The following is a 27,438-nucleotide window of genomic DNA, read 5'->3' on the forward strand; positions in this document are numbered from 1 at the left end:
GCTCCCCCGTCAGGGGAGGACCGCGCGGCCTCCCTCCCCCGGAGCGGGCTTCCGCCGGAGAAGGCGACATGTCTCTGGGGCCGCGCTCCGGCTGAGCCGGGAGGGCGGGCCGCGGCTCCGCGCCGCCCAGCAGCCCGCGGCTCCGCACTCTCCCGCCGACCCTCCTAAGAGCCGCCGCCGGAGCAGCCGGAGCGGGGCAGCGCCGCCCCTCGCGCCGCCGACGCCCGCGCCTCCCACTCCGCCCCCGCCGGGCCTGCGGCCGCGCCGAGTGCCGAGCGCCGAGCTGGACTGACCGCGGCGGCCCGCGCCCGGAGGAAGCCGCCGGCCCGCCCCTGCCGCCGCGCTCGCCGTCGCTGGGATTGAATTGCGGCGCCGCGGCCGCGGGACTGAAAGGAAGGCGGAGCCGCCGCAGGAGGCGAGGAGGAAGCGAGAGGAGGATGCCTCGCCCGGCGGCCGCAGCAGCCCGTGACTCGTAGGGCGGCGGGCCTCGCACCAGCGCGAAGTGGACTTTGTCTGCGGGCCCTGCGCTGCCCTCCGCGGTTTCCAGTGGGATCCCCGAGGAGCCGCGGTCCTCGCTGCTCGCCAGCCTTCTTCACCATGTCCAAGATGCCGGCCAAGAAGAAGAGCTGCTTCCAAATCACCAGTGTCACCACTGCCCAGGTGGCCACTAGCATCACAGAGGACACCGAGAGCCTGGACGACCCGGACGAGTCACGCACTGAGGACGTTTCCTCCGAGATATTCGACGTTTCCCGAGCCACGGATTACGGCCCTGAGGAGGTCTGCGAGCGCAGCTCCTCTGAAGAGACGCTCAACAATGTTGGGGACACGGAGACTCCCGGGACTGTCTCCCCGAACCTCCTCCTGGACGGGCAGCTGGCGGCCGCGGCGGCTGCGCCCGCCAACGGAGGAGGAGCCGTTTCAGCCCGGAGCGTGGCCGGTGCACTCTCCAGTTCCCTGGCGGCGGCCGCCACCTCGGCCCCCACCTCGGGGGCACCCGGCGGCCCCCCAGTGGCGGGCTCGTCCAGCGGACCAGGGACGGCCCCTCCAGCGCAGCCCCCCACCACTTGTAGTTCTCGTTTCCGTGTGATCAAGCTAGACCACGGCAGCGGGGAACCCTTCCGCCGCGGCCGATGGACGTGCATGGAGTACTACGAGCGGGACTCGGACAGCAGCGTCCTGACCCGCTCAGGGGACTGCATTCGGCATAGCAATACCTTCGACCAGACTGCTGAGCGGGACAGCGGCCTGGGAGCCACCGGAGGGTCGGTGGTGGTGGTGGTGGCCTCCATGCAGGGGGCGCACGGGCCCGACTCGGGAACTGACAGCTCCTCGACTGCTGTGTCACAGCCACCCCCGTCGGAGAAGATGAGCCAGCCCGCTCCGGCCGCGCCGCAGAGTTTCAGCGTTGGGCAGCCGCAGCCGCCGCCGCCCGTAGGTGGGGCTGTGGCTCCAAGCTCGGCTCCGCTGCCGCCGTTCGCTGGAGCCTCTGCCGGGCCGCAGCCCATGATGGCAGCCGCACCGCCGAGCCAGCTCCAGGGGGCCGGGCCGGGCGGCGCCCCTCCGGGGCCCGGGGGACAGGTCCTGCCGCCAACGAATGTAGCCCTGGCGCAGCCGGCTGTGCCCCTGCCTCCGCAGCCTGGCCCGGCCGGCGGCGCTTCTGCCGCGCAGCACCCGCAGCACTTCTCGTACCCCCAGCCTCAGATGCCGCCTGGGCACTTGCTGCCGGCACAGCCCTCCGGCCAGAGTGAGTACCTGCAGCAGCACGTGTCCGGCTTGCAGCCTCCGAGCCCCGCGCAGCCCTCATCTACCAGCGCCGGAGCGACCCCTTCCGCCGCGTCCAGCTTTCCCCTGGGCGCCGGCCAGAACCCCGCCTCGGCGGCCGCGCAGCTAGTGAGTGCGTCTCCTCAGCCCAGTGAAGCTGTGGCTCCGGGGCCGGGACCTACGCAGGGCGGGCAGGCCGCGCTTTGTCAGCCAGCTGGTGTGCCCCCGGCTGCTGTGGGAGGCGTGGTGCAGCAGGGCATGGGTCCTGCGGGGCCCGGGCAGTCCCCGTCGGTGCCTCCGCCGCAGATCGGTGGCAGTGGTCAGCTGTCAGCAGTGCCTGGTGGCCCTCACACCGTGGTGCCCGGAGTTCCAAACGTGCCTGCAGCGTTGCCCGCTCCAAGCGTGCCTAGTGTGTCTACCACTTCTGTTACTATGCCAAATGTACCCGCGCCTCTGGCCCAGTCACAGCAGCTGAGCAGCCATACGCCAGTCAGCAGGAGCAGCAGCCTCCTCCAGCATGTTGGGCTGCCCTTAGCCCAAGGCACTCACAGCGCACCAACAAGTCTACCACAGTCTGACCTAAGCCAGTTTCAGACTCAGACCCAGCCTTTAGTCGGGCAAGTTGACGATACTAGAAGAAAATCAGAACCCCTACCTCAACCACCACTTTCTCTCATTGCTGAAAATAAGCCTGTTGTGAAGCCTCCTGTTGCAGATGCCCTGGCCAACCCCCTCCAGTTAACACCTATGAACAACCTCGCCACCTCTGTGTTCAGCATAGCTATTCCTGTTGATGGTGATGAAGACAGGTATGGAACTCTTATTTTAAATATTGGATAGGAATGCTTGGCCAAACATCATAGCATAGGCTGCAGCTTTGGGAAATTTTCTTTTTTCAATTGAGGCCTCTTTATTTTTAAATATAAAATTTAGTTTAGTAAAATTGATTTAAATTGTTGAAGTAAATGCCTGTAATGAGAGAACTGGGCTTGTCATGGTTTCTTAAAAAGTTTCTTAAATGGGTAGGGATGCAACACTTTATTCAAATATGGATTTCAGTGTAACCTTAATAATTTAGGGGTGGTAGCTAGTATGCTCCCAAAGGATTGTCCTTTTGTTAGATATTAATCACACTTGAGCACTATGGCAGTTTTACCAGTGTGAATTTTGGTGCTGAAACATGAATTAAGTTTTCCATTCTGGGAAAGCAGACTGCCCCTCTAGCAAAAAAAAAAAAAAAACCAGGTAAGGAATGGTCTCCAGTGTATCTGGAAAGGCTGAAGAGAGAGTGAAGTGTCAAATTCAGCTTCAAAGATCATACTTAGTTCAACCTTTAAATAGAAGAGGGTTGTGAGACTTCCCAGTGACTTTTCTAAGATATTATTTTTTTGTTTTATTAAACAAAAAATATATTGGAAAGATGTTCTTATCTTCCATGAGTCCTTTTAATATAGAAAAGGAAAGGCCTGAAAATTCTTTCAACATAGTTAAAGAACATGTAGTTCTTGAAATTAGGAGTAATTTTATAGTGTAAATGTCAATAATTGGCTCCCTCTATGTAAGGGATGCTTTTTTAATGGTCTAAGTGAAAATTGTGTTGCTACATCATTCTACAAGAGTTGATGTTTAGTTATAGTTTAATGAGGGTTTTTAGTGGTTTTGAAGAAACATTGCAGGGAAGTTTGACATGCTACAAATACAGTAGATTTTAAAATACTTGTTACAACATTTTAAATTACATTTAAAAATTACAGAGTGAGTTCAGACATTTTACAGTTACATATTTATTTACAGAGTTTTTTGAGCCAGATTAATTTTAAACAAAACTATTTTTGTGGGTTTATGTAGAAAGATACAGTAAAATGTTAAAATTTTTTTCTACCTATGTTTCTTAGTTTCTTCACATTCTTTTCTTAACTTCCCATTTCTAATTAGCCTTGTATTTTTGCTATATACTTCTGTTGGTTTGAAAAATGCTCACTGAAATTCTTTTATCTTCACTACTTTTTGTAATTCAAAGTTCATCTTCTTTTATAGGTGACTTGCTTGTGGGGAGTCTTTCTTCCACTTGAGAACTCCACATACCCATAAGTGAGCTCAGCTAGCTAGTCTTTGAGAAATTTTACATGGGTGAGACTACCAAGTAAAGAAACTGATTCCACAAGCCACTTAGAAAAATCTTTCTCCTTTTATAGATGCTCCCATTTCCACATATAGGGGCAAACCTGAAATCAAATTGAGTCCATTTTTTTTTCGCCTTTGATAATAATTGACAGGCATCTTACCTCTTCTAGTTGCAAGACACCAATTTTTTTTTTCCTGATAAATTGGTAAATAACCTTTTAATTACCTCTGTTTCTGTGCACTGCCCCATATCTCTTCAAGAAATGACTGGTTTACCAACCACCCCTCCTTTCCATGCACAAGTATATCTATGAATGAAAAATACATCACACCTTTCTTAGTTTGTGAATATGTAATTATACTTCTCAGAACTTTAATGAGATTTTATGGACTGAAGCAGAGAGATCTGTTGACAGATCTCTGAAATTCTGAAATGTATTCTTTAGGGTATGATCTCAGAGATGCATTTGTTTGTCCTTACTGTGTTAAAAGTTGATCATCTGAAGAATCATTCACAGACTCCATGTTTGAACTACAGATACTATCATACATTCTTAGCAGTTTGCAGCAGTTAATCTTGTGCAAGGGTTTTGATATGTGTGTAGTCCTGTTTTAAACATGAGACTTCCCTCCCTCTCCCCAGTCTTTTAAAATTTGTGTTGCTTATCAAATGTGCAATTCTAATTTTTATTACAAACTTTCATTGGTTTTTAATTTAACATGCTAGTTTCCAAGATGTAATCTTACACATTTGACGTTTTATCACAGGACCAACACACCTGGTGAAGGATTGAATCCATTAAGTAGAAATAGTAATTTATTTTTTTTTTTAACCAAAAGCCTTTGTAAAAGACAGGGTATTTTAATGTTTTAAGGTTGAAATCATAGAGTTTTCCAGGCATAAATTAAATTATAAGATGACTGTTTTTAGGGATACTACAGTTTTACTAAAAAATCTCAATTTTAGTACGTTGGTTTTGGATTGCCTTATTAAATTCTACTCAGTTTTATTTGCAGTCATTCAAAGTAAAATAAATTGGAATGAGAGGTCCTGGGTAATTAAGACAAACTTTGTGACTAGTTGACAAATCCTTTAGATCCCAAGGAAATATTTGTAAATTTAAGAAATTTAGGATTTTAGTAAATGTAATAATGTAATCTTTTTTTTCTTTTTTTTTTTCCTTTTTCTTTTTCTTTCTTTCTTTTTTTTTGAGAAAAGGAGGGAAAACAAAAATTAGTGTGGGTTTTAGGCCGAAAACTCTTATTTTGTGATTTTTGGTTCCATTACCTAATATGAGACTCCATAAGTTCAATTTCAAGGTCATTTATATTGCAGGACCAGGCCTTATATTAATGTATCTTAAATGTTATACCTTTGAAAGGGCTGATGATTGTATTGCAAAAGTTCTCAAATTTCATTACTTGCTGACTATGTTATTAATTACCATGATATCTTTTTTAGACATTTTCGTTAAAAAGGCTCATGATTAGTTGTTGAGACTCTTCAAATTGATTTTATGTAAACTGGTGGATATACAATGGCTGAAAATATACTTTATAAAGAATTGTGTATCACTTTTACAGTGAATGGTACAGAATTTGTATTAAACTACTACCTATACATTGAACAGACTCCTCTAAATGGGGGAAAGTGTAAAATATTACTGGCCCTAAAAGGAACACAGTAGGAGATTGCTTTCCATAGATCATAGACCAGTGTGATCTCTATAGGCCATATTCCAGGAACTCCCATGAATGGCTGCAATTGTGAACTGTCAACTGCAGCTCAAGACTGTTAAAAACCTAATTGTAAGGATCCCTTAGTGGTGTGTGTGTGTGTGTGTGTATCTGTGTATCTGGTTAATGGTTTTTATTTTTGTAGTTTGCTAATGACTACTGATTGACAGAGTATAAATTGTGAATACTAAATGGTGTGCCCTGGTATGTGCTATAAATACAAATTTTGTTCATTTATATAAATGTGAATATGTACTTTTAATGGAATTTTTTTTCTTTCTTTTTTTTTTGAAGTTGAGAGGATTATATAGATGTATACCAAGAGGCAGAACTTTCTTTACTGTAAAACTTAAAACTTATAGGTACTTTTCAGAGTTGTATTACATGAAAATCTCACTGCACTCAAATCAAAAACATGGAAACTCCTTACTTGAATCTGTGTTTGTTGGGAGCTTTCATTTCTCTCTGTTTTTGCAGACTGGGTCTTATCCCAGGGCCTTGCACATGCTAGGCAAGCACTCCACTGCTGAGCACGTGTATGTTCCCAGCACTTCTGATTGTTTATTTTGAGTCAGTCTCTCTAAACTGTCCAGGCTGGCCTTAAACTTTAGATTCTCCCGCTTCAGCCTCCAGGTTAGTTGGGATTATAGGCTTGTGCCCACCACACTGGGCTTTACATTTCTTTATATATTGAATTTTAGAGGTAATTTTTCTCATCCAACTTTTCAGTTGATGTGTAAATCACATATTAGATGCCATCTTATGTCTACATAAGCCTTTGAGAGGGCACTTTTACCAAAGAGTAACCCAAGTATAAAATTCTGTGCATATGTGATTATATGCATATGTGTCATTGTTTAGTATAAAATGATATTTATTGGTGTATTCATCAGAAGTGCCTAATTACTAATATATATTTTAGTCATAAACATGGCTTGACGTAAAGAAAATTATAGATTTCCAGAAAGGCTGGATGATATTCTAGAGTACCTGAAATTTCTATATCAGTAGGAGTGTGACCTTTATAGTCAATGACACATATTGTTTAAAAATTTTTGTGCATTAATTAATATAGGCCAATTATTGGTTAATGTTTTTAGAAAACATAAGGGCATATCAGTGTGGGAATAAGTCATTTTATATAGGACTGGTAGTAGGGGTATGTATGTACTCCCTGATATTTATTCTTCTAGATTCTGATAGCACAAACTTGGAAATAGCATGATACTGGATTAATGGGTCTGGTACTTGGTAATTTCGAATGGAGTTTTTCTGTCTCTGCACAGAAGAAGAGAAGAGTGGAAGCAGTCATGCTCTCAGATCTTCTAGTACAGCCCCACCAAATGATAAATCAAAATAATTTCTTTCCTAACAGGAATGGTTGTTAGGAGAGTATAAAATAATTTTAACTTTCCTAAAATGATAAGGAGTTGGAGGCCAGGAAATATAAGTGATAACAGATAACCAAGATGGAAGAAAATATGGCAGAATAACATGTGACATGATCTTAGAAGGAATAGTTGTTAATAGTAAAGAATAGCGATTTAATTTTTTTCTGATTAAATGTTGCCTGAGTTCCCCAAGTAATTCCTTATGAATGGGGAAAGCAAATTTTCCAGTAAGAAATCTTAGGAAATGACAGTATTTATAGGGGATGTGCAGCAAAATTCCTAAATTGGAGTAAATCCTTTCAGTTTGTAGTTTTTCCTTATATTCAACCAGTGGGTTGTGATTTGAGGCTACTATTTTTGATGGCATAATGCTAATTACTGCATCCACAAATGTGCATACCTGAATCATTGATTTGATGTCTTTCCCACAGCAATTCTTAAAATAGTCTCAATATTTGCTATATTCTTTATCTGGCATTGTTCAGGGCCGAAACTTGGTTTGTCACGTAAAGATTTCAGAACAGAATCCAGTTTGCATCATTCCATGACACTAATAAATATACTTAAATATGTACATTTTGAACTTTTCTGGTAATATTTAAGGTATATTAGTTGGCCGCTTTATCTCTAAAAAAATGTTGGCATAATTTTTACTTTTCAGTCAGGTAAATTCAGTTTCACAAATGCTGCTCTGAACCTCTCAAAATTTAAAACCTCAAATTAGACTTAAGTATTTTATCTTTATTTCTTTGCACTTATACTAATAATTGTTTTAAAAAATTAAAAAAGAGATCTCATTCTTCTAGTTGTTTGTGTATAATAGGATGGTTAATGAAAATTTTACAGGTAATTGAGAGTAATTCTGTTAGTGGTGGCCCAGAACACACACCTACTATTAGAGAAAGCAGGACAAATAAGTGAAAATCACTTAAAATTTCCTATCCCATAGCTTTTGCTAGAATTTAGCTAGTGAATATTGCTTTGTCGGAGATAAATTTTGTGATAAATGTGTCAGTCATTTTAGTAATACTAGTGTTTGCAAATGTTATTTTAATGTTTCAGACTATCCAGCTTCATTATTTACAAGTAAATTGTTTAATCTGTGAATAAAGGATTTCCAAAGCAAATTTAAAGCTCAATAGTTACTAAAATAGAATTCAGTTTTACCAAGCAGTTTTGATTTCATATTTTAAGCCCAATAAAATAGATCTTATATATGACTTACCTTTTGAAAACAACAAAGACAGAAAAGGGGAGGGGGCTCTTGATCAAACAGAATCAATTTAATTATGTTTTAACATACCATGTAAGAGTGACCATTACAGTCAGACAGTGGAATCAGATGTAGTTGGACTGAAATCCACTGTTCTGCATATTTGAGGTATTTGACTTTAAAGTAGTTGCTTTGCCCTGTCTCTTGTTGCCCTGAATAAAACAGGATAATACCCATCTTGGAGGGTTTAAAGTATTAAATAATGGCTGCAATGATATGTTAATAATAATATAAGGCAATATGTATGGCAAGTGTTCATCACAGAAATATGAATATTTTTGCATCCAAAGTACTATCTGTCCAAATCACCTCTTGACATGCTACAATTTGTATCAGTAGTCTTCAATTTTGATTCTGCAAGTGTAATTATATGTTATGGATGTAGTCAGAGAAAGGGAGATGTTTTAGGCCAGTAAGGTCATGAGGTAGTAAGAAGTATAACAAAGTGTGGTGTTCTCATCCCCCCCCCTACCCCTTTTGGAACTGGGATTGAACCCAGGGGCACTTGACCACAGAGCTATATCCTAAGTCCTTTTCACTTTTTATTTTGAGACAAGGTCTTGCTAAGTTGCTGAGGCTAACCTTGAACTTGTGATCCTCCTGCCTCAGCCTCCCGAGTTGCTGAGATTCCAGACATTTGCAACTACATCTGGCAGCAAATTGTGTTCTAAACTTGGCCCTGCCACAACTTTGCTGGTTTCTTTGGTCAAGTTCTTTAACTTCTCTCAATTTTCCTCATTGGTAAAGCTAGACTTAAGGGCTCAGATTTTAAGATTCCTTCTAGCTCTATTGAGTTAACAAGATAAGCTTCATGAGAGAGCTGCTAGTTTAAACCTTTCTCTTATTTTAAACCTTTTTTTTTTTTTTTTGTCACAGGACCATTGTGTGATAGTAAATGAGATTTGCAAATATTCATTCAGCAGATTGAATGTCTAAGTAAACATTAAAGTAACAATATGTCAATCATTCATCTTTCATTGTATTTTCTGAATAGTAAGCACTGAGATACAAAAATAAGACTACTGTTTTCCAAGATCTCAGGCTATATGAAAGTGATTATCATATATATATATATATATATATATATATATATATATATATATATATATATATACATTGTAGACTAAATATAAGGTGCTAATGGGGACAATATAAAACATCAAGTCATTTAACAATTACGAGGTTATTAGACTAACTTCTGTTTATAAGTTATTCTTTGTATAAGTATATATTTATATAGTTCAAAATATACAAAAGGAAAAATTGAAAGCTCTCTGCCACCTCTGTTCTTCTGACATCTAGTTTGTGTTCTCAGAGTCAAATCATTATATGTGCATGCTTCTGAGACCCACTCTTGAAATCTTAAAAGGGTCATTTAGATTAGGTTACTGATAAGAGAAAGGGATACTTTTCCAAACTAAGGGAAAGGGCACCTTGTGCAATGACATGGAAGAGTAAGAATTTGTCATTTTGAAAAATGATTTGATTAACTTGACCAGAACCAGAATGAAAGGCTTAAAATCTTGATAAATTTAAATTTTTATAAGATTTTGGTTGCTATTAAATGTGTTTCTTGAAGCTTTTATTGTTCAAGTAATACTTATTTTGTAGCCATTTCAACTCTCCTTTCAGTGATCATTGTATTTTAAATTAAAATCTTGCAACAGAGTTATGTTTTGGGAGTACATGGAGATGCACTGAGTCCCCCAAATTAAAATACTCAGGGGAACGTGTTACATACTTTGGTACACCTAGTTCTAAACTTAACTATTGTTTGCCTGGGTATTACCTTGATGGAGATGAAACATTTGGTATATGTTAAGATACTCTACCAAAAGTTGTTTTTTTATACAACATAATTTGGAAACCATAGCCCTATCTTAAACACAAATCAAGCTTAATAGTGTCTGGCTCTCTGTATACATAATCTTATTTGATTTTTGCAATAACCTGTAAAGAAGTGCTTTCTTCCTCCCCTCCCCCTCGCCCTTTCCCTTAACAGATTAGGAAAGCCGAGGCTCTAGAAGTTTGAAACACATAGCTGTTAAGTGATAAAGCATAGTCTCTTGCTTGTCTTCAACCTCCACACTAGTGCTCTTGTGTGTTTCCAGAGTTGGAAGTTTTTGCTTTTATTACTTGGCAGAGGATGAGATACTGGGAGGAAGGGAAAGTTACTGTAGCCACTGAAGTGTTGTGTTGTAACCCTTTATCTAAAGGATATTTTTAACCATTTATAATCCCTAGATAGTAATATGGAAGTGGCCCTTGTTTATCATCTGCTTATTGTACTTCCCTGGTTTCTATTCAAAGAGTCTCTGAAGTTGAATTTTGACATAAATAAAAGAAAATGTTCACTGAGTTCAGGACTCACATATCCTTTGAAGCCTCATCAACTTTTGTAGCTTTGTTCTACAGTGTGGGTATATGTGTATTTTTCCCCTCCCTGTCATAGTTATCTGACAAAGATAGTGTCTTACTAAAGTGTTTTGTTTTGTGTCATTTTCTGATGCCCTATTTTCATGTACTTTGAATAGTGGTGATAGACCATGTAGTATATAAAGTCAAGGAGGAATATATTTTGTTCAGCGATTTTGAAAATGGCTCCAACTAGGAAATCAATAATTTCATTTAGGTGGTTGAAACACTGCAGTCATCCTAAGAATTGCTTGGTTGGTTCTGTATTTAGAATGGTTAGGAAACTGGTTTCAAATTTTATTTCTTGGACAGAAGACAATTTGTGACCAAACTATATAAAGTTCAATATTTTTTAAATAAATTTTTACATTTCAGTTACCTTTTGATGTTTTTGGGTTTAATAGACTGTAACTATGAAATGATTCTATTAACAGTTTTCCTTGGACTCTTAATCCCCTCATTTGGTTTTTTTTTTTTTTTTTTTTGACGTATTACCTTTATTTTATTTGTTTGTTTGTATTATGTGGTGCCGGAGATCCAACCCAGTGCCTCATGCATGCTGGGCAAGTGCTTTACTACTGAGCTACAACCCCAGCCCAAATCCCCTCAATTTTTATGCCATTTCAAAACAGAAGTCTGATGATCAGGCCTGTTAGTATTTACAAATGGTTCTTTTTCTCTCTCTTTTTCCCTTAGATTTCTTGATTAGCTAGGTCTCAGAGATTTGAAATCTTTTATCTACGCCTGTTAATATTTTGAGCTAAAGTGTTGCTACTTGCTTTAAAAATAGGAAGGGGGACACTCAGTTTATGGGTAACATTTTACTTGAAGTAGTATTCCAGGAACAACAACCAAAAAAACTTTTTTTTTTTTCTTTTTACCAGTGCCTGCTAAATTGTGCATGTTAGGCAAGCACTCTTGTCACTTAACTTCATCCCGTTCCAAAATCTCATGTCTCATTAGTAGGCACTCTAAATTTTTTATCTTTAGAATCTAGACTATTTTTAAGTTTTCTGTGGTATATAGACTGTATAACTCCAAATGCCTTCTTCATTTTGAGTATATATAGAATAAGTGTTAATTTTCAGCTTTTGCAATATTCTTGACATTTTAAAGATAAGTTCATTGATTGTATTTCATTTTGTAGGTTCTTTTCACACTGTAGATATGTTCTTTTTTTTCCACTTTACATTTAACTTATAAGAGAAATTTTACTGTTATGCTAAGAAATGCTAGAATTCCGTAATTTAAGTCATATGACTTTATTGAAACCAATTTATTTGGCAGATGAATTGGCCAAAATCTGAAGTGTTTTTTTTTTTTAAATGTCATCCTCATATTTGAGCATCTTTAAAGTTCTTGTTTGTGAATTTTTAATTCCAGACTTGGAGAGTAACTTCTAAGTTTACTTTGAAGGGAAGTATTTACTACCTAACTCTTTGAGTCATTCTGTCTAAATTTGGGGTCTCTAACAGACCTGTGAGGACATCAAACTAGTTCCCATATGGTCCTACACAGGCCTGGTTTAAAAAAGGGGGGGGGGGGGAAATCCCAGTTGAGTTTCCAGTTGTTTCAGCTGGTTTTCATTTGATTTGGCAGACTGACTTCTAAGTACAGTTACATTACACAACTTAATTAGCCTTCATCTGAGTTTTGAAATCAGAGTTCTGTTGTGCATTTGTCTTGATGATCACTGATACTTGAGTACTCTTGCAGTAGACCTTAGAAATAGTTTTCTAACTGTACCCATAATTCTGCAGACTTTCTAAATGCACATTATTAGGGCCTCAGAATTACATTTGTGTCATTTTGTATACAAAATGATAGCTGTTGAGCATTGACTGTATTCCAAGAGATTTAGGTATTGTCTCAATTCTTCAATCATCCTGAGAGGCTGTTAACAGAGATTTAAAGAAGTCAAAATTTAGTGCTGCTACATGTTTAACTTAGTGGTTTAAGAACATAAACTCTGGAACCAGATTACCTTCCTAGGTCTATGGCATCAGGCAGATTACTTCTGTTGGATCCAATTTTCTGATCTGTGAGATAGGAATATATAAATCTTAGACCTTTTAGGTAGAGCTATTGCAAAAGTTGAGCTAATAAACATAAAGCACTTAGAACGGGGTCTCTTGTGCAATAAACATTTACATTGTTAGATGCTGCTATTCTGCTGCAGCATGGATCAAGAAATGATGTGACAGATATTTGTTAGCTCCCCTAAAGTACAAGTTGGTGGTTAGAGAGACCAGAACCATGCTGAAGAGGAGGGCGAACTATTAAGAAGCTGGTTTGTCGAAGGTTTTGTTCCCTAAGAAACTAGTCCTGAAACAAGGAGAATCATACATACTGGGACTTGCCCAGGTGAGCCATCAGTTAGGATTCTGTGCTGTTAGCCAGAATGGTAAAAGTGAATGATAGTTGTTGTGAATAAGCTTTTACCTTTTAAAGGGGTGTTGTATTAATGCAAGCTAGAAAGCTGCCATTGCAACCAAAGTTTTTGCACCAGCCCAGAGAAAAACCACATGTAAATATGTGAATTCTGAAGGTAGAAATGTGTCAAGTCCAACCCAGGAAAGGACTCTTGTTCATTCTCAAATACTTCCCACTTCAGCATATTCTGAGAAATGTATGACTTAACATTTTACATGAACACTTAAGAATAGCTTTGTTGAACTGCTAGACTAGTAGATATTATATTTAAAAGGCAAATGATGGGCTGTAGACTAGTCACATTCGTATGTAAACACAATGTCACAACTGGATGCTAACATTTAAAGTTTTATCTATTACCCCTTTTAGAAAATTGATCCTGAATTATTGTTGGAGTCTATTGGATTTTTGTCTAGTTTTTAATTTCTTTCAAAGTGTTTTAACAACTTTATATGCTTTTTTCTTTTTATTTTCAACAAAGCAGTTGCACTGTATTAGAAATCTAAAATTTTCCTTCTTCTTTTTTTTTTTTTAAAGTAGTGATTTTACTGTATATTCTCAACCTCATTTCCATTTGATTCTCGGATCTCACAGGAATCCTTCAGCTGCTTTCTACCAAGCGTTCCATTTGAACACGTTTCAGGAATCAAAGAGCCTCTGGGATAGGTATGAATACTTGACATATGGAATGCATACATGCAAAAATGTATGCATGAATTGCTTTGCATAAAACTGATCTTTGCTGTTTTAAGAGGGAAAATCACATGGTATCTAGCATGGGACAAAGCAGCAAAATAAACCAAAAGGACAGTATATATATTTTATAAACATGTTTTTTTTTTTAAACTGAATTTTGTGCACTTTATATTTATTTTTTTTGAAGGATTTATATTTCTGTGTGTGAATCTTATATTAAATAACCACTTATTTTAATACAAAAACATATTCTATAGTAATTTTAATTTTGTGCTATTCTATATAATTTCTATATAAAAGCCATGATAACGTAAAACAAAATATTATTTCAAATTTTAAAATTGGAGGAAAGATAAGACCAAGGTATCAGAGTAGTCATTGTTTAATTTTTGATGAGACGTTCAGATATCCAAGTTGGTTCTATGGAGTTCATTAGATATACATTACTGATTTGCTAAGCCCCAAAACAGTTTGCTTTCTCAACAGAAATGTACATATTTTACTTTCAACATTAAAAAATACAGAATAGTTTCAGAGTTCATTTTTGAGAAAAGATACTTTGGTTTATCTTTCTGCTCAGCATATATTTTAAGTGAGTGTATGCTCTGTTCAGTTATTTTTGCTGAATATTTGTTAGCACTACATCATTCTATGTTTAATTAACAAAAGTTGAGCACAAGCAGTGTTTTTAAAATTCACACAAAGCTTGTTAGATTCTTTTAACTCTGCCTGGCAATGCATTTGTGTCTTTTGGTATAGTTTTGGATAACAATCTGCTCCCTCTCATTAGAAAAAGTATTGCTAAGTGCATGTACATATCATATTAAGACATGATCTATATTGCCTAAAAACAGTAAAACTTTCTTTTAATCCTTAGGCTTGATTTGCTTGTGTGTTATACTCTAAAGGTATTCTCTAACAAAGTACCTTTAGATGGTGTTTCCCTTAACACAAAAACACTTCACCAAAAGTGTTTTTAAACAGTTACTTTTTGAACTTTATGTTTAAAATTTGTAGCACCAAGTTTATAAAATCAGTTTTTAGGTGTTTCTGCTATAGCAGCACAAATTAATATGTAAATGTAAATTATAGCATGAAACAAGCATGAAGGTTTAATTATTCAAATATCTTACCGGGTGTAGTCAGAGTATCAATACTTTAGGATGCATCTATACTTCATCTGAAGAAAAAGGGAAAATAGCACTCTATTTTGAAATGTAGTAATAAGTTTTCAACTGTATTTCAAATATCTAATTTTGACAAGCTGCCATAGCAGCGTGAATACATACATTATTTTTTCAAAACAGCATAAAAAGATTTGAGCTTTATTTTGTATAATTCTGTTCTAATATTAAAAGGCTTCCTGTGTTTCATTGCAAAACAACAAAGAAGTTGACTGCTCATTTGTTGTTACAGCTAAATACTCCTTTATTTATTTTTGTTTTATAGATACCAGAAATTTTAAGGTGTCAGAAATGAGGCAAGTTGCTTTATCTGTAGTTTTTCATGAGTTAAAATATTTTCTCTTGTTCAAAGCCAAAGAAGCTAATGGCTACTTGTCTATGTTAATGCCAAAATATAATCAGCACTTACATTCTAGATCTTTAGATCAGCCATTTTTCACTATAAATTGGCCCATAATACCAAGGTGACAAGCCCAACCTAATGGAAATTGACTAATGGCTTCCTTTTGATTTTTCAACTAGCTTATTAAGTACTCAGTTGAGAAAAACTGTGGTTGCTAGATCCATTCAGAAGTTTAGGGGACTGAAAGTCCCTTACTTTATCTACTACATAATCTACTTATTTTAGGCATAAACTTGCCTGTCAGTATGGCCAGATATTATATTTCAGGCTTCAGTTTATGAGATCTTGGAATGCTTTTCAGTAGGGGCAGCCTTTATGCCAGTTTTCATTAAACATGCCCTAGATATCAGAAGATGTCCACTTTTGTCCTAACTTGAAAGACTGGTACTTTTGATTACTGCCCCCCCTGCCAACCCCCATCTCAAGGATTCCTTGAGTCTCTTTTTAACCAAAATATGAGTGATATATTTTTCTCATTGATTTAAAATTCCCTAATGGTCCTTCATTTCCTTTCCTATTTAAATTAGCAAGTTGAAAAGCTTTTCAACAACTCAGCTGCCTCTTCCTGTATTTAGATATTCTCTCCTGGGATATCCAGGGGTTTCCTAAATTGTACTAATATTGAAGCTCTTCTCAGCTGCCTTTTCCATCTTTCTGTATATGCCATCATAGTTTCTGACTTCCCTACTTGTCTGTTGCAGAATCCTCAGGGAATCAATCAGTAAAACTATCTTCAAGTATTCCGACAGTCAATACAGATAGCTCAAAAATAATCGACCTCTTGTTAGGAATGCCTACTTATTATAGTGAGTAATGTAGCTACATGATTAGCTTTCTAGGAGATATATCTCGTCGTAAAGTCAATTTTTTAGCAATGTTCTCGTGTGTGTTTCAGAGCAGTAACTGTAAAATATGACTTTTTTTAAACTTTGTGAATTTAATTATTAGCTCTCTTAAATCTACAGAATTAATTTAGAACCTATCCTGCTAGTCACTGAGGATCAGGCTCTCATTGGGAACCTATAAAAGCAAACAGCTCTCAAATATAAAAGCAAACAGCTCTCAAGGTCAGTAAGGCTGAAGGAGAACTAGGGAGAAGAAACTTTAAAGGAAGAAATTAGGTAGCTTGTAAGAATTTACTCTCATTGATAAGCACTTGCAATGTTTTCATGTTCATGAGGAAATTGCATAAATGTAGCAAGAGTAGCAATTGTTAGGTACACCATCCCCTTGAGTCTGCTTGTTCTTTTTTATGGTAGCACCACTATTTAAAGAGAAATTATTGGAGAGTAGAAGAACTGGGTTATTAAAATGAATGTCTTAAGTAAGTTTATAGAAAGTCTTTTAGTAAATATTTGATGGTTTTTGTTAAAATATTTAGATTATTCACTCACATCTAATTACATCTGGTTTTTAAATTACTGGCTAAAAAAAAAAAAAAAAAAAAAGTATGTCCTTAACCCAAGTATTTGTGTTAGAAAAAATTTTCATTCTTTTCATTGTACATTATGAGATTTCATTTTTGAATCTAGAAGTGAATTAGCACTAAATGTTTCTATATCAATAACATGGGTACTTTATAAAATAATTTGTTTTGTTCTGTTCATCCTCCAAGAAACTTGGGTCTATTTTTAACGAATACTTGTTATCCCATATAATAGAACATGTTTCACAATTTGGGTAATCTAATTTTTGAATGCTCAGTAATAGGAATCTTTAAAAATCTTTTTAATGAACTGCAACTTGTATCAAAAAAGTACACCATTTATAAATGTACAATTTAAACTGAAAACACATGTGTAACCAGCACCAAGATCAGGACATAGGATATTATAGCCCTCCTTCATGGCCTCTTCATACCCGCTTCTAGTCACCTTCTCCCTGTCCTAACTTCCGATATGCTATGTAATTAGTGTACTTCCTATACTATGTTAGTGCCTAGTGTTATGTTTGAGATTCATCTGTATAGTGGGATACTTGTTGGGTATTGGTACTGGTTAAATGTTCTCTCCCAATAATTATGTATAAGTACCTTAAGAATATAGAACTGACTGAACCATGTTGTAGCACCACAAATAGAGTCCCTGATAATTTGTCCTTAGTACTTAATAATTTATCTACATTTCACTTAAGGACATCTAGTAGAGGGTAGTCCAAGAAGCCAACAAGGACAGGTTTTTAATGACCCTTTAGTGTTCTTCACCTCCCTCCTTTTGATCCTTCCCCTGCCCCCCCCCATTTATTACTTTGAAATAATTTTAGATTTAAAGTTGAAAAAATAATGCTAAGGGTTCCCGTGTACTGTTTACCTAGTTTCCCCCAGTAAACATATATTCAGGGTAACATATATTGGTCTTAATTGGTGTGGAGATTCAGTTAACTAAGTATACTTCCAAATTTCCAGGTTTTCCTTCAGTACTTACTAAAGTGGCTACGCTCACAGGACTCCTTTGTATCATATTATATAAATGTTTTTGTCGCTAGCTTATTCTGTAGTTTTTATGTAAGAGGTGAGCCAAGGTAGGACAAGCAGATAATCAGTAATACTTTGAGGATCAGATGAAAGCTATACATATTCTCTTCAAAGCTCATTGTTAGATCCCAGATTTAGATAAAAACTTAAGGACATGCTTATAGAATGTTCAGATGACATTAAAGCAGGCAAGTAATAAAGTTATTATTGAATGATGACATTTATTCACTAGTCTAAGGCATGTACCGAAATTGAGAAATTGAAAGAACTGAATATGGAAATTCAGGGAAGTTGAAATCTAGGTTGAGTAAGTAGGTGGAATAAAAAATATGTACAGATGTGTTATTAGTTGACAAAATTTTTGTGGTATGAACAAGTAACAGGCATAAAATATTAATGTAATTTAGGCAGTATTTGTAGAATAAAATAGGACAAGATAATGACATTGTATTATATTTCTGTAGACTAGTAAATCTAAATAGAAAGCATACTAAAGGCATATGTTTGAAATTAAAAAAAAAATAAAAACTAGAGAAGTTACTTTCCTTATTTTCTACTTGGATAGCCAGGAAGGTGTTATGTTAACAAGCAGGCTTGGGCTTACTTAAAGAAAGTAAATGGGGCTCCTGGGAAATAGTTTTGCCCTCACTAGAAATAATAAATCTGTCTTCATGTGTGTTAATCAGGAAATTGACTTTTTTGAAATTTAGATTCAGTTACCTTTAAAATGCCTACTCCATTGAGTTTGGTCCCCCATGTAGTTCTAAATGAGAAAGGAAAAAGGTAACTGTTGGAATTAAGCTCCTTTACTTCTCTTTTGTCATTGTTGGCCTTATCAGCAGATCTTAAAGAGCTGAGTATTTGCTTAAGGAGTGGAAGGCTAGCAAACTGCTGTGCCTCATTAAGAAAGAGCCCCTTTCAGACATAGCAAGTGGGGGTCCTGAATAGGGAACCAATGGAGCCTCCTTCTGACAGTAAGCTTATTGGAAATGAGAATTGCCATGGACAGTGGTAGTAAATGAAGCCCTCACATATCACAGAGCAGCAGCATATTAAATACTACAGAATTCTTCATTTTGTGGTGCCAGACATTGGGAAAGTAACTTTGGGGTGGGGGGTACTTATGTGTTATAAAGTTAGAAGTTTAAGAAAGTTAACTTCCTTCAAGTCATGAATCATACATGCATGGACATACATGCATGAATCATACATGCAGTTCATAGTTGTAGGACATAAAAACAGCTCTTCCAGGGGCTGGAGTTGTGGCTCAGCAGTAGAGTGCTCCTCTAGCAGGTGCGAGGCCCTGGGTTTGATCCTCAAGCACCAAAAAAAATAAAAGTATTGTGTCCAGCTACCACTAAAAATAAAATACTTTAAAACAAACAAAAAACAACAGATCTTCCAAATTTTTAAAAGCCATGTACATGGTTATCAAAGTGATGCTGTCAAGATATAAGTCAAATTCTTGTTATGTAAAAATAAGAACAGTATGTAGAAAGGAAATACAGTTATATGTAAAGATGGTGAATACAGGTTTGGGGGCTTTTAGTGAAAGATGAGAGAAGACCACATAAAACTGTGAAAACCATGCTGCAGTGTTCTGAAAACAAACCTTCCTACAAATTTCAGTAAAGTATTAGATGTTTGGTCATTGCATACAGTCAGTCATCTGTATCCACGGGTTCTTCATCCTTGAATTCAGCCTACCTCAGAAAATAATTTTAATTGCATCTGTACTGAATATGTACAGACTTTTCTGTCATTACTCCCTGAACAATAGAGTATAAGAACTATTTCTAAGTATTTACATTGCATTAGTATTATTATTAATCTAGAGATGATTTAAAGTATACAAGGGAATGTATATAGATTACATGCAAATACTGCTCCATTTTACAATAGGAACTTGAGCATCTGACTTGCAGACATCAAGGAAAAACTGGCAATAAATACTTATCCCAAATTATAGACAAAAATACTTATCCCAAATTATTGACAAAAGATTTTCATGTTGCCATTTTAAGTGTCTTCTGAGAGATCACCTTTCCTAACCAGAAGACTAAAGTCTTAAAATTTCACTTTTGCATAATAGTACAGAATGAAGCTAAGGGAGAATATCAAGAGAAATTTGCAATTCTTTGACTCAGCAAAAGTTTATTGATTCCTAAAAGTAAATGCTGGGAGAGAACAAGATTAGGACAACTCAGTACTGACCTTGATTAGCTTGGTCTACTATGGAAAAAGATGGGCAAATACATTATCACATGATTAAAAGTGATCTGTCTTGTAGAATCAAGCATTTTGTCTTTCAAGAACAGCTGGAGGGATTGGTCAAAGTTGCTTCAGAAGGTGACTTTTTAATTGGAAACTTAAAGGTGGGTAGAATTTGGTCTTGGAGAACTGAGGAAAAGGGAACAGTCCAGTTAGAGGAAATACAGAACCACTGCAAAAGGACAGAAATGTGGGATAAGAATAGTTCAATTTGTTGCCTAATATATTTGAAGAGAAGCTGAATTGGATAGAGACCAAAAATACTAGAAAGGTCCCCAGATGAAGAAGGAATAATTACCAGAGAGAAGGAATTATTAGGTTTTACAACTGCTTGAATACTATAGGGAAGCACCCAAACTTGACTTCAAAATGTCAAAAACCCTAACTGGGAAATTCTGGTACTATTAGAGAGTATTAGTGAAGGAATTAGTTTGGAAAGAATAAAGTGATGAGGTTTTTGTATTTAACTATTTTATAGATAAATTGAGCTGGTGGAAATATTCAGGGTGCACACAGCTGGGTGGAGAAATTAAGACTAAAAGAATCTTTTGTTTTACTTTGTTACTTATTTTTAGAGTTCAAGTTTTAATAAAGACCAAGATTTGGAAGAAAGAAAGTAGGGTAAGAGGGTCAAGCCAGGACTTTGAGCAACACCACTGATGTTTAGAGAACAGGATCAAGTCTGAAGAGGATAAGTGATTTTAGAGACGAAAACACCCTGGGAATATGTTTTCTAGCCAAAGAAGGGAAAATATTTGAATCTTTATTTTTTAATAATTTTAGATTTACAGAAAAAAAATGTAAGAATAAAACAAAGAAATTTAATAGTCTTCATGCCAAGATTCATTATTAGCATTTTATTATATTAGCTTTGCCATCATAATATTTAGAAACCACTTAGTAAGTTGCAGTCTGGGTGTGGTTGCACATACCTGTAATAATTCTAGTGGCCCAGGAAGCCGAAGCAGGAGGATCGCAAGTTCAAAGACAGTCTTAGCAATTTAGCAAGGCACTAAGCAACTCAGTGAGACCCTGTCTCTAATAAAATACAAAATAGAGCTAAGGATGTTGATCAGTGGTTCAGTCCCTGGTACCCCCACTCCAAAAAAGAGTGAGTTTCAGATATCATAATCATTTGATCTCAAATACTTCAGCATATGTTTCCTAAGATTATTCTCTTACATACCAACAGAATTATTACCAAATTTAGGACACTTGACATTACTATGCAGTTTCTATTCAGTTTCTAACAATTGCTCCCAAAATATTCATAATCATTTTTACCTGATCCCAAAGCCAATACAGAACTATAGATTACATTTAATTATAAAGTCCTGTGTAACAGGTATTTCAATTCTGTTGTCTCTTATAGGATTATTTGAAGTGTAAATATTGATCCAAAAAAGACAGTGCTACTGTTCTGGATAAAATACTAGGGGAAAAAATGTATCTGCCTAGCTAGTTCATATTATTTGGGGAATGGAAGACAAGTGAATACTGCCAGAAATCTAGATGGAACAACTAGGATTAGAGAAGTTTTATAAGGAAAGTTCTATTCTCAAATTTGGGGGAGAAATTTCAGAGAAGGAGAGTATGTAGATGTTAAAATGAATGTATCCTTTAGAATAGCAATAGGTATATTCATGTACTTTAATTTCCTGTACATGGTGACTTTCTTGCATATGTATTAAGTTGGTAATTTTAATTATCTTGAATTGGAAAAAGAAGTATAATTAGAAGACATTTTTTACATCATTACTTGGGTTTACAAATTATTAACTATCATTTGTATTCTGTCCTGTCCTCTTAGTTTAATACTGATACTTAGGTGGTTTGTCTGCTGCCAGATTGTTAACCATAGATCTTACGTCTTAAATAATGAGATCTTATCTCACTATTTGAACTGGTATTATATTGGTTCCTTGACATTTCTTCTCTTAGTTTTTCTGTAACTAAGTGAACTGGTACACCCAACACACTGACAATCGACTTCCAGCCCATTATTAAACTTCAGAACTGACAGTGAGAAATTATTCCTTTACTGTTTCCCCATCATTACATGTTTCTGTGTATTTGCTTACCACCATCACTATTTAATAAATATCTCTACCTGAGTCACCCCAATCTACTCTGAGAGGTCATTACAGTTATTTTCAGGGTGAAATTTAGATCAGATGAGAAGGTGGTAAAATTTTTGTTTTCATTAAGATTTGGAGTTTCAAGTAGTTCAGGAGAAAAATGCCTCATTTTCTAGTATAGCTCACATTCTGTAGGTATATGTGTGTGCTCATGCTCCTAGAAATATCCCAAATGACTCAAATGAGGGAATATCTTAGATTTTTATGATGGGTATAAACCTTTTAAATTAGAAATTAGCTTCTGTGTTTAGGCTTTACTTGACTACTTCTAAAATATTTTTCATATTGGACAGAAATAAATTTAAATGATAATAATTTAGAATGTATACCCAATGCTAAATATCCTCAAGAAAGAGCATTTTTTATGCCAGTTTATTTCTTTATTACTTTCAAAGTTTAAAGGTTATTGATTACAAATACTAAAAGATTTGGAAGATGCCTTTATATTTTTCGGTTTTTAATTTGTAATATTTGGGCCAGAAATAATGGTGTCCTCAGTATGTTACAAAATGTGTTCAGGCAGCGTGACTCTCATCTGTTCACAGTTACTAAAGTCCACAGACTGAGGATTTTTTTTTTTTCCAACTTCAGTATCAAGACTAATAGTACAGTTCACAGTGTGTATTTTTTACCTATAGTAAGCTGTTCTCTATGTACACACACAACACACATTTAGGAATACAAATAGAACTTGTCCTAAAAACCAAAAACATCTTTCTGTATGTACAACTAGTAATTAGGAAAAAAAAAAGGAATATTCTCTCTAGTCCTACACACTATTGGAAGTGGAATAAGAAATAAGGAAAAGAGTTGTAACTAATCCTTGTTCTGTTTACAGTGATTGTTAACCCTTGGTCATCACAAAATTTCTATGTTTATTTGCAGCAGATGTTTCTACTTTCCATGTGCCAAGTCCAGGAAATATTGCTAAGTATATATCTAGGATGGTCATAACATACTTTGTCTCAAGAAATTAGATACCACTTCTCAAAAGCATAATGTGTGATATTTCTTAATTTTTTTTTTCCTACATTTCTTTTCCTTTATGTTGACTATTACTAATAAGCTCTAAGTTTTTCTGTTAACAAAGTATGCAGGTCCTAAGTGCATATTGAGAAATATGTATATGTTTTGTATGTGTTTCTACTACTTTTGAAAGGACCAGCAGTATAATTCATTTGTCAATAAACATGAACTGTTAATAACAAATAGCTTAGAGCTTAATGAAATTGTATTTTGCATATCTTTCACCAGTAGGTGCATTTGATATGCAGCCTAACACTGTGCGTGTGTGCACACTCCCAGACAGATATAGCTCCGTCAAAGAGCCCCTGCTAGCATACCCAAAGCCCTGGTTTTGATAACCATTACCACAAACACCAAGAAAAGATGCATGTTTTTAGTTTTTTTTAGTATAGCTAATAGTTGTCTCTTACATTAGATCTTGGCTCAACCACAGATAACATGAGCTTTACAGTTGTGTGTCTTTTTATACATTTACTTCATGGAGTATAACTTTCTTTCCAGTGTTGTTATTTTATCATGTACATGTGGACTGATTTTTTTAAAATAAGTTCTATCTTTGATATTTCTTCTACAGTGATTTCCCAGTACATAATTTATGGAACAACTATGTTTAATGTATTTGGGGCATACAGAAAATGCCACACTTTCCCCCTTTCTCCACTAAAAAGTAAGCATTTCAGACCTTCAAGAGCAAGCATTTACTATGGTTAGGCTTTTTTTTTTTTTTTTTTTTTTTTAACCCCAAAACAGTGTAGTGAACTTTCTTGAACAGCAGGGTGAAATGTGGCAAAATATTAATAGATTGTGTTAGATAATTTTTAGAATATTTTTAAAGAAATATAGCTTACCAGGGAGCTGGGGATGAAGCTCAATTGGTAGAGTGCTTGCTTTGCATGTACAAGGCCCTTGGTTCAATCCCCAGCACCTCAAAAAGAAAGAAAGAAATGTTGTTTACACTTGAAAGTAAAATTTGATATTCAACTAAGCTAAACACATTCTGGTAGAATGTTTGCCCAACGCGTGTGATGCCTTGGGTTAAATCCCTACTATGGCACCAATAAAAGGTTGGGGGTAGGGAGGATACTTTTAGGAACTCTTAGCAATTTGATTTTGCATATCACTCACTTTTCAGATAATCACTTGGAAATGGCAAATCATTCATCTTTTTGCCCTCCTGCTTACTATTTTGTCCTATTGATATAGATTTTCCATGAAAGAAAGCTAGCTAAGTGATGACAAACATAAGCCTAGTTCTTACTGAACTATAAGAACGTTTAATGGCACATTGTCAGTTAAATGGGATTTTTCTTCCTCAAAAATGGAAAAAGAATGAAAACATTTCAGTTACCCAGTTTCATTTCAGATTTTTAATAAGAATTTTCTTCAATTTGGAATTTAGTGATTAAAACTCTTCAAATATGACCCCTGTACTTGGTAACAACTAATTTTAATAATAAATATTCAGGAAAATTTTGATATAAAAGTTTTGTGTCTTTTTAAATAAGCTCATAAGCCATGTTCGTATAATGCACACACCTTTAAATTTTCTTCTATAAGTTTCATTGTAAAATAACTGAATGCTTTCATTCTGGTGTAATTCTGTCTTCCAAAGGCTTTCCAGGCATTTATGATAACAATGCATGTTTGTTGGCAAGCCCTTTAACAGAGGGTCAAACATTCTGCCCTTTAAATTACCAATTCATCAAAGCCTTGCACACAAGGAAATGACCAGTATTATTGACAGACATTTCAGGAAGAACTGATTTTACTAAATGTGACTGCATACCGGATCTTCTCATGGAATTTGCCCCACAAATAATAAATCATCAAAAATAAACATTTTAAAAAAAGTTTTTGGTAATATTTTGGTTGAGAGGAAGTAAGAGCTGCATAAAACCTTTCTACAAATATTTGGTAAAATGTTAATGAAATGACCAGAACTTTAAGCTGTTGTTTATCCTCATAAATATGGATTTTTGCCTTCACCAGGTGATTTCATTATAAAACTGTGCTTTGAAAAAAGACAAAATGTGTTTGTATGATTCTGTTGAAGTCAAATGTGTTGTGAGATTACATTTGGAAAGATCATATTTGTAAATAACCAAGTGTGACAGAAGAGTTCCCTTGGAAGTTCAGGTCTGCAACAGCATAACCCAGTCCATACATGTGGGTCAAATCTATCTTGAGATAGCTGCGGAATTTACTTTATAATACTCTTGAAGTTTTCTATAACTTTGTACATACTGATCTTCCTCAATAATGGCCTCTTTCTTTCCCCTTTCCCTGTTGCCCCATTATATATCATTTTATTTAGGGGGCTAATTTAGGTAAAATATGCCCACAAATATGGGTTGTCTTTTCCATGAATTACTGGCAACTAAAAGTGTAAATGTGCATTCATATCAAACAGTGTTTTTAATGATATTATTCTTCAGGGATTAAAAAATATGCGCAGTTGAAAACTTTCTGGTGAAAATTTAATATAATTTAGGATGATATTCTTAACAAGGTAGTATTTGTCATTATTAAATCTTTGTATCCCCAATTCTCCATTGCCCGTACTCGGGACCACTACTGAGTAGAATACATTATTATGTCTACTACATAAAGTACTTAAAAATTTATTCATATTAACATGTTGTCTATTTTAATAATTGGGCAGTGAAGACAGATTCAGATTTAAGAATAAAAATCAAATGCTATTGTAAGCATTTAATGATTCACATATATCATAACTGATCCAGCTCTAATTCTAAAATCTCTTCTGTGGATGTGGACCCAAAGTATAACTCAAATGCCATTCTATAGGACCACAAAACTTTCTACATCAGATTATGTGGTATTAAATCATAATTTCTGGATCATGATCTTAAACCTTTAATTGGTTCCATTTCTAGTTGAGTCTTCACTAACAAGTATTCCTGATGGCCTTGAAAGTCCATGTTGAAATTTAAAGTTCAGAGTAACCAAATCAAATACGAAATTACTTTACATTTAAAAATATTAAGTACAAAATATCAGTTGTGTAATCATGGTAAAACATAAAATTTTGCTATAAAAGATTTTTAAAGGCTATTTTATTAAAACACTTATTTACTTAAACTCTTTGCTAGAATTTTTTTTAGAATTCAGCATCGGAGGAGGAATGTGACATAATAAATGATCGAAAGCCGAAAGTTTAAAAGTTGTGATGCCCTCACATGGTTGGAGGGTTATTCTAGCTTCTAAGGACTGAATGTTGTCCACAAGAGTGTCTCATCAGGTCATAAATTGGTAAGACTTAACGGATTAGATTTTATGTATTATACCTGATGTTATTGTATTAACATGACTATTTATGAACAAAATGAGCACATTGTATTACTAAGAGTATAGTATTAAATATAAGTTAAAATTTGAAATTTTAAATACTTGGAGTATGTAATCTTTATTATATGAGGCTTAAGGCCATATCTTTGCAGTGGTGTTCAATAAATACATCAGTTTTTAAAAGAAAGTGAAATCCTGAATTACATAAAAATTTTTAAATGTTGTTGTTGGATCTGTTGTAGATGCTTACAGCATAGTGAAGAGCCCAAAATACTTCGAATTATTATTCCAGGAGATATTTGATAAATAATACCATTTTTCTTTTAAAAAGTCCATTTCTTCATAAAATATAGCTTAGATTAATTTTATTAATGCTTTTGGGGATTTTACTTTCTTGATAAAAAGACAATTTTCTTCTAAATGTTTCTAAAATAAACCCAAAATTTTTACATCAAGAACACCTAAGATACCAGTGTCACCTGAAAATGATATATTAGAAGTCAATACACTTTTTTTCGTATACCCTAAAAATTAATTCCTCTCAGAATTGTACTCTGCCTAGAAAAAAAATAAATTTTAACTTGTTTTGTGTACATTTTTATTTTGCTTTTGTTTACACAGCTGTATGAGGGGGGTGCTCTTAGAATAATAGAATTTAGCTCAAGATTTAAAATTTTAAACTGAAAATCACCATATTTTGCAAATGAAGAAAAAGAATATGGGTTAAATTTTATGTCCAATTATTATATATGTAGAATTAATATTACTAAAATGTGGTTACCATAAAAAATTATTTGAAGT

General features: G+C 36.2%; 1 protein-coding gene across 4 annotated transcripts in view; it reads left to right on the forward strand.

Moving 5' to 3' along the window:
- Nucleotides 1-247: 247 nt before the first annotated feature.
- Tsc22d2 (TSC22 domain family member 2) overlaps nt 248-27,438 on the forward strand; it is a 48,419-nt gene continuing 21,228 nt past the window's right edge. Inside the window, exons 1-3 of one of the 4 annotated variants that reach the window (XR_006849073.2) lie at nt 248-2,573; nt 13,732-13,803; nt 26,442-26,601. Coding sequence is in view for 2 of the 4 variants with exons in the window: in XM_046431312.2 (XP_046287268.1) it covers nt 598-2,573; nt 13,732-13,803 (2,048 nt within the window). In the remaining 2 variants the exon portion in view is untranslated. The remainder of the gene's footprint in view (nt 2,574-13,731; nt 13,804-26,441; nt 26,602-27,438) is intronic. The other 3 variants (XR_006849074.2, XM_046431312.2, XM_046431314.2) reach the window with 3 other exon arrangements.

The sequence above is a fragment of the Marmota monax genome, unplaced genomic scaffold (assembly GCF_021218885.2).
Source record: "Marmota monax isolate L192 unplaced genomic scaffold, Marmota_monax_Labrador192_F-V1.1 WCK01_AAM20220418_F8-fsc00022, whole genome shotgun sequence".
Classification (NCBI taxonomy): Eukaryota; Metazoa; Chordata; class Mammalia; order Rodentia; family Sciuridae; genus Marmota; species Marmota monax.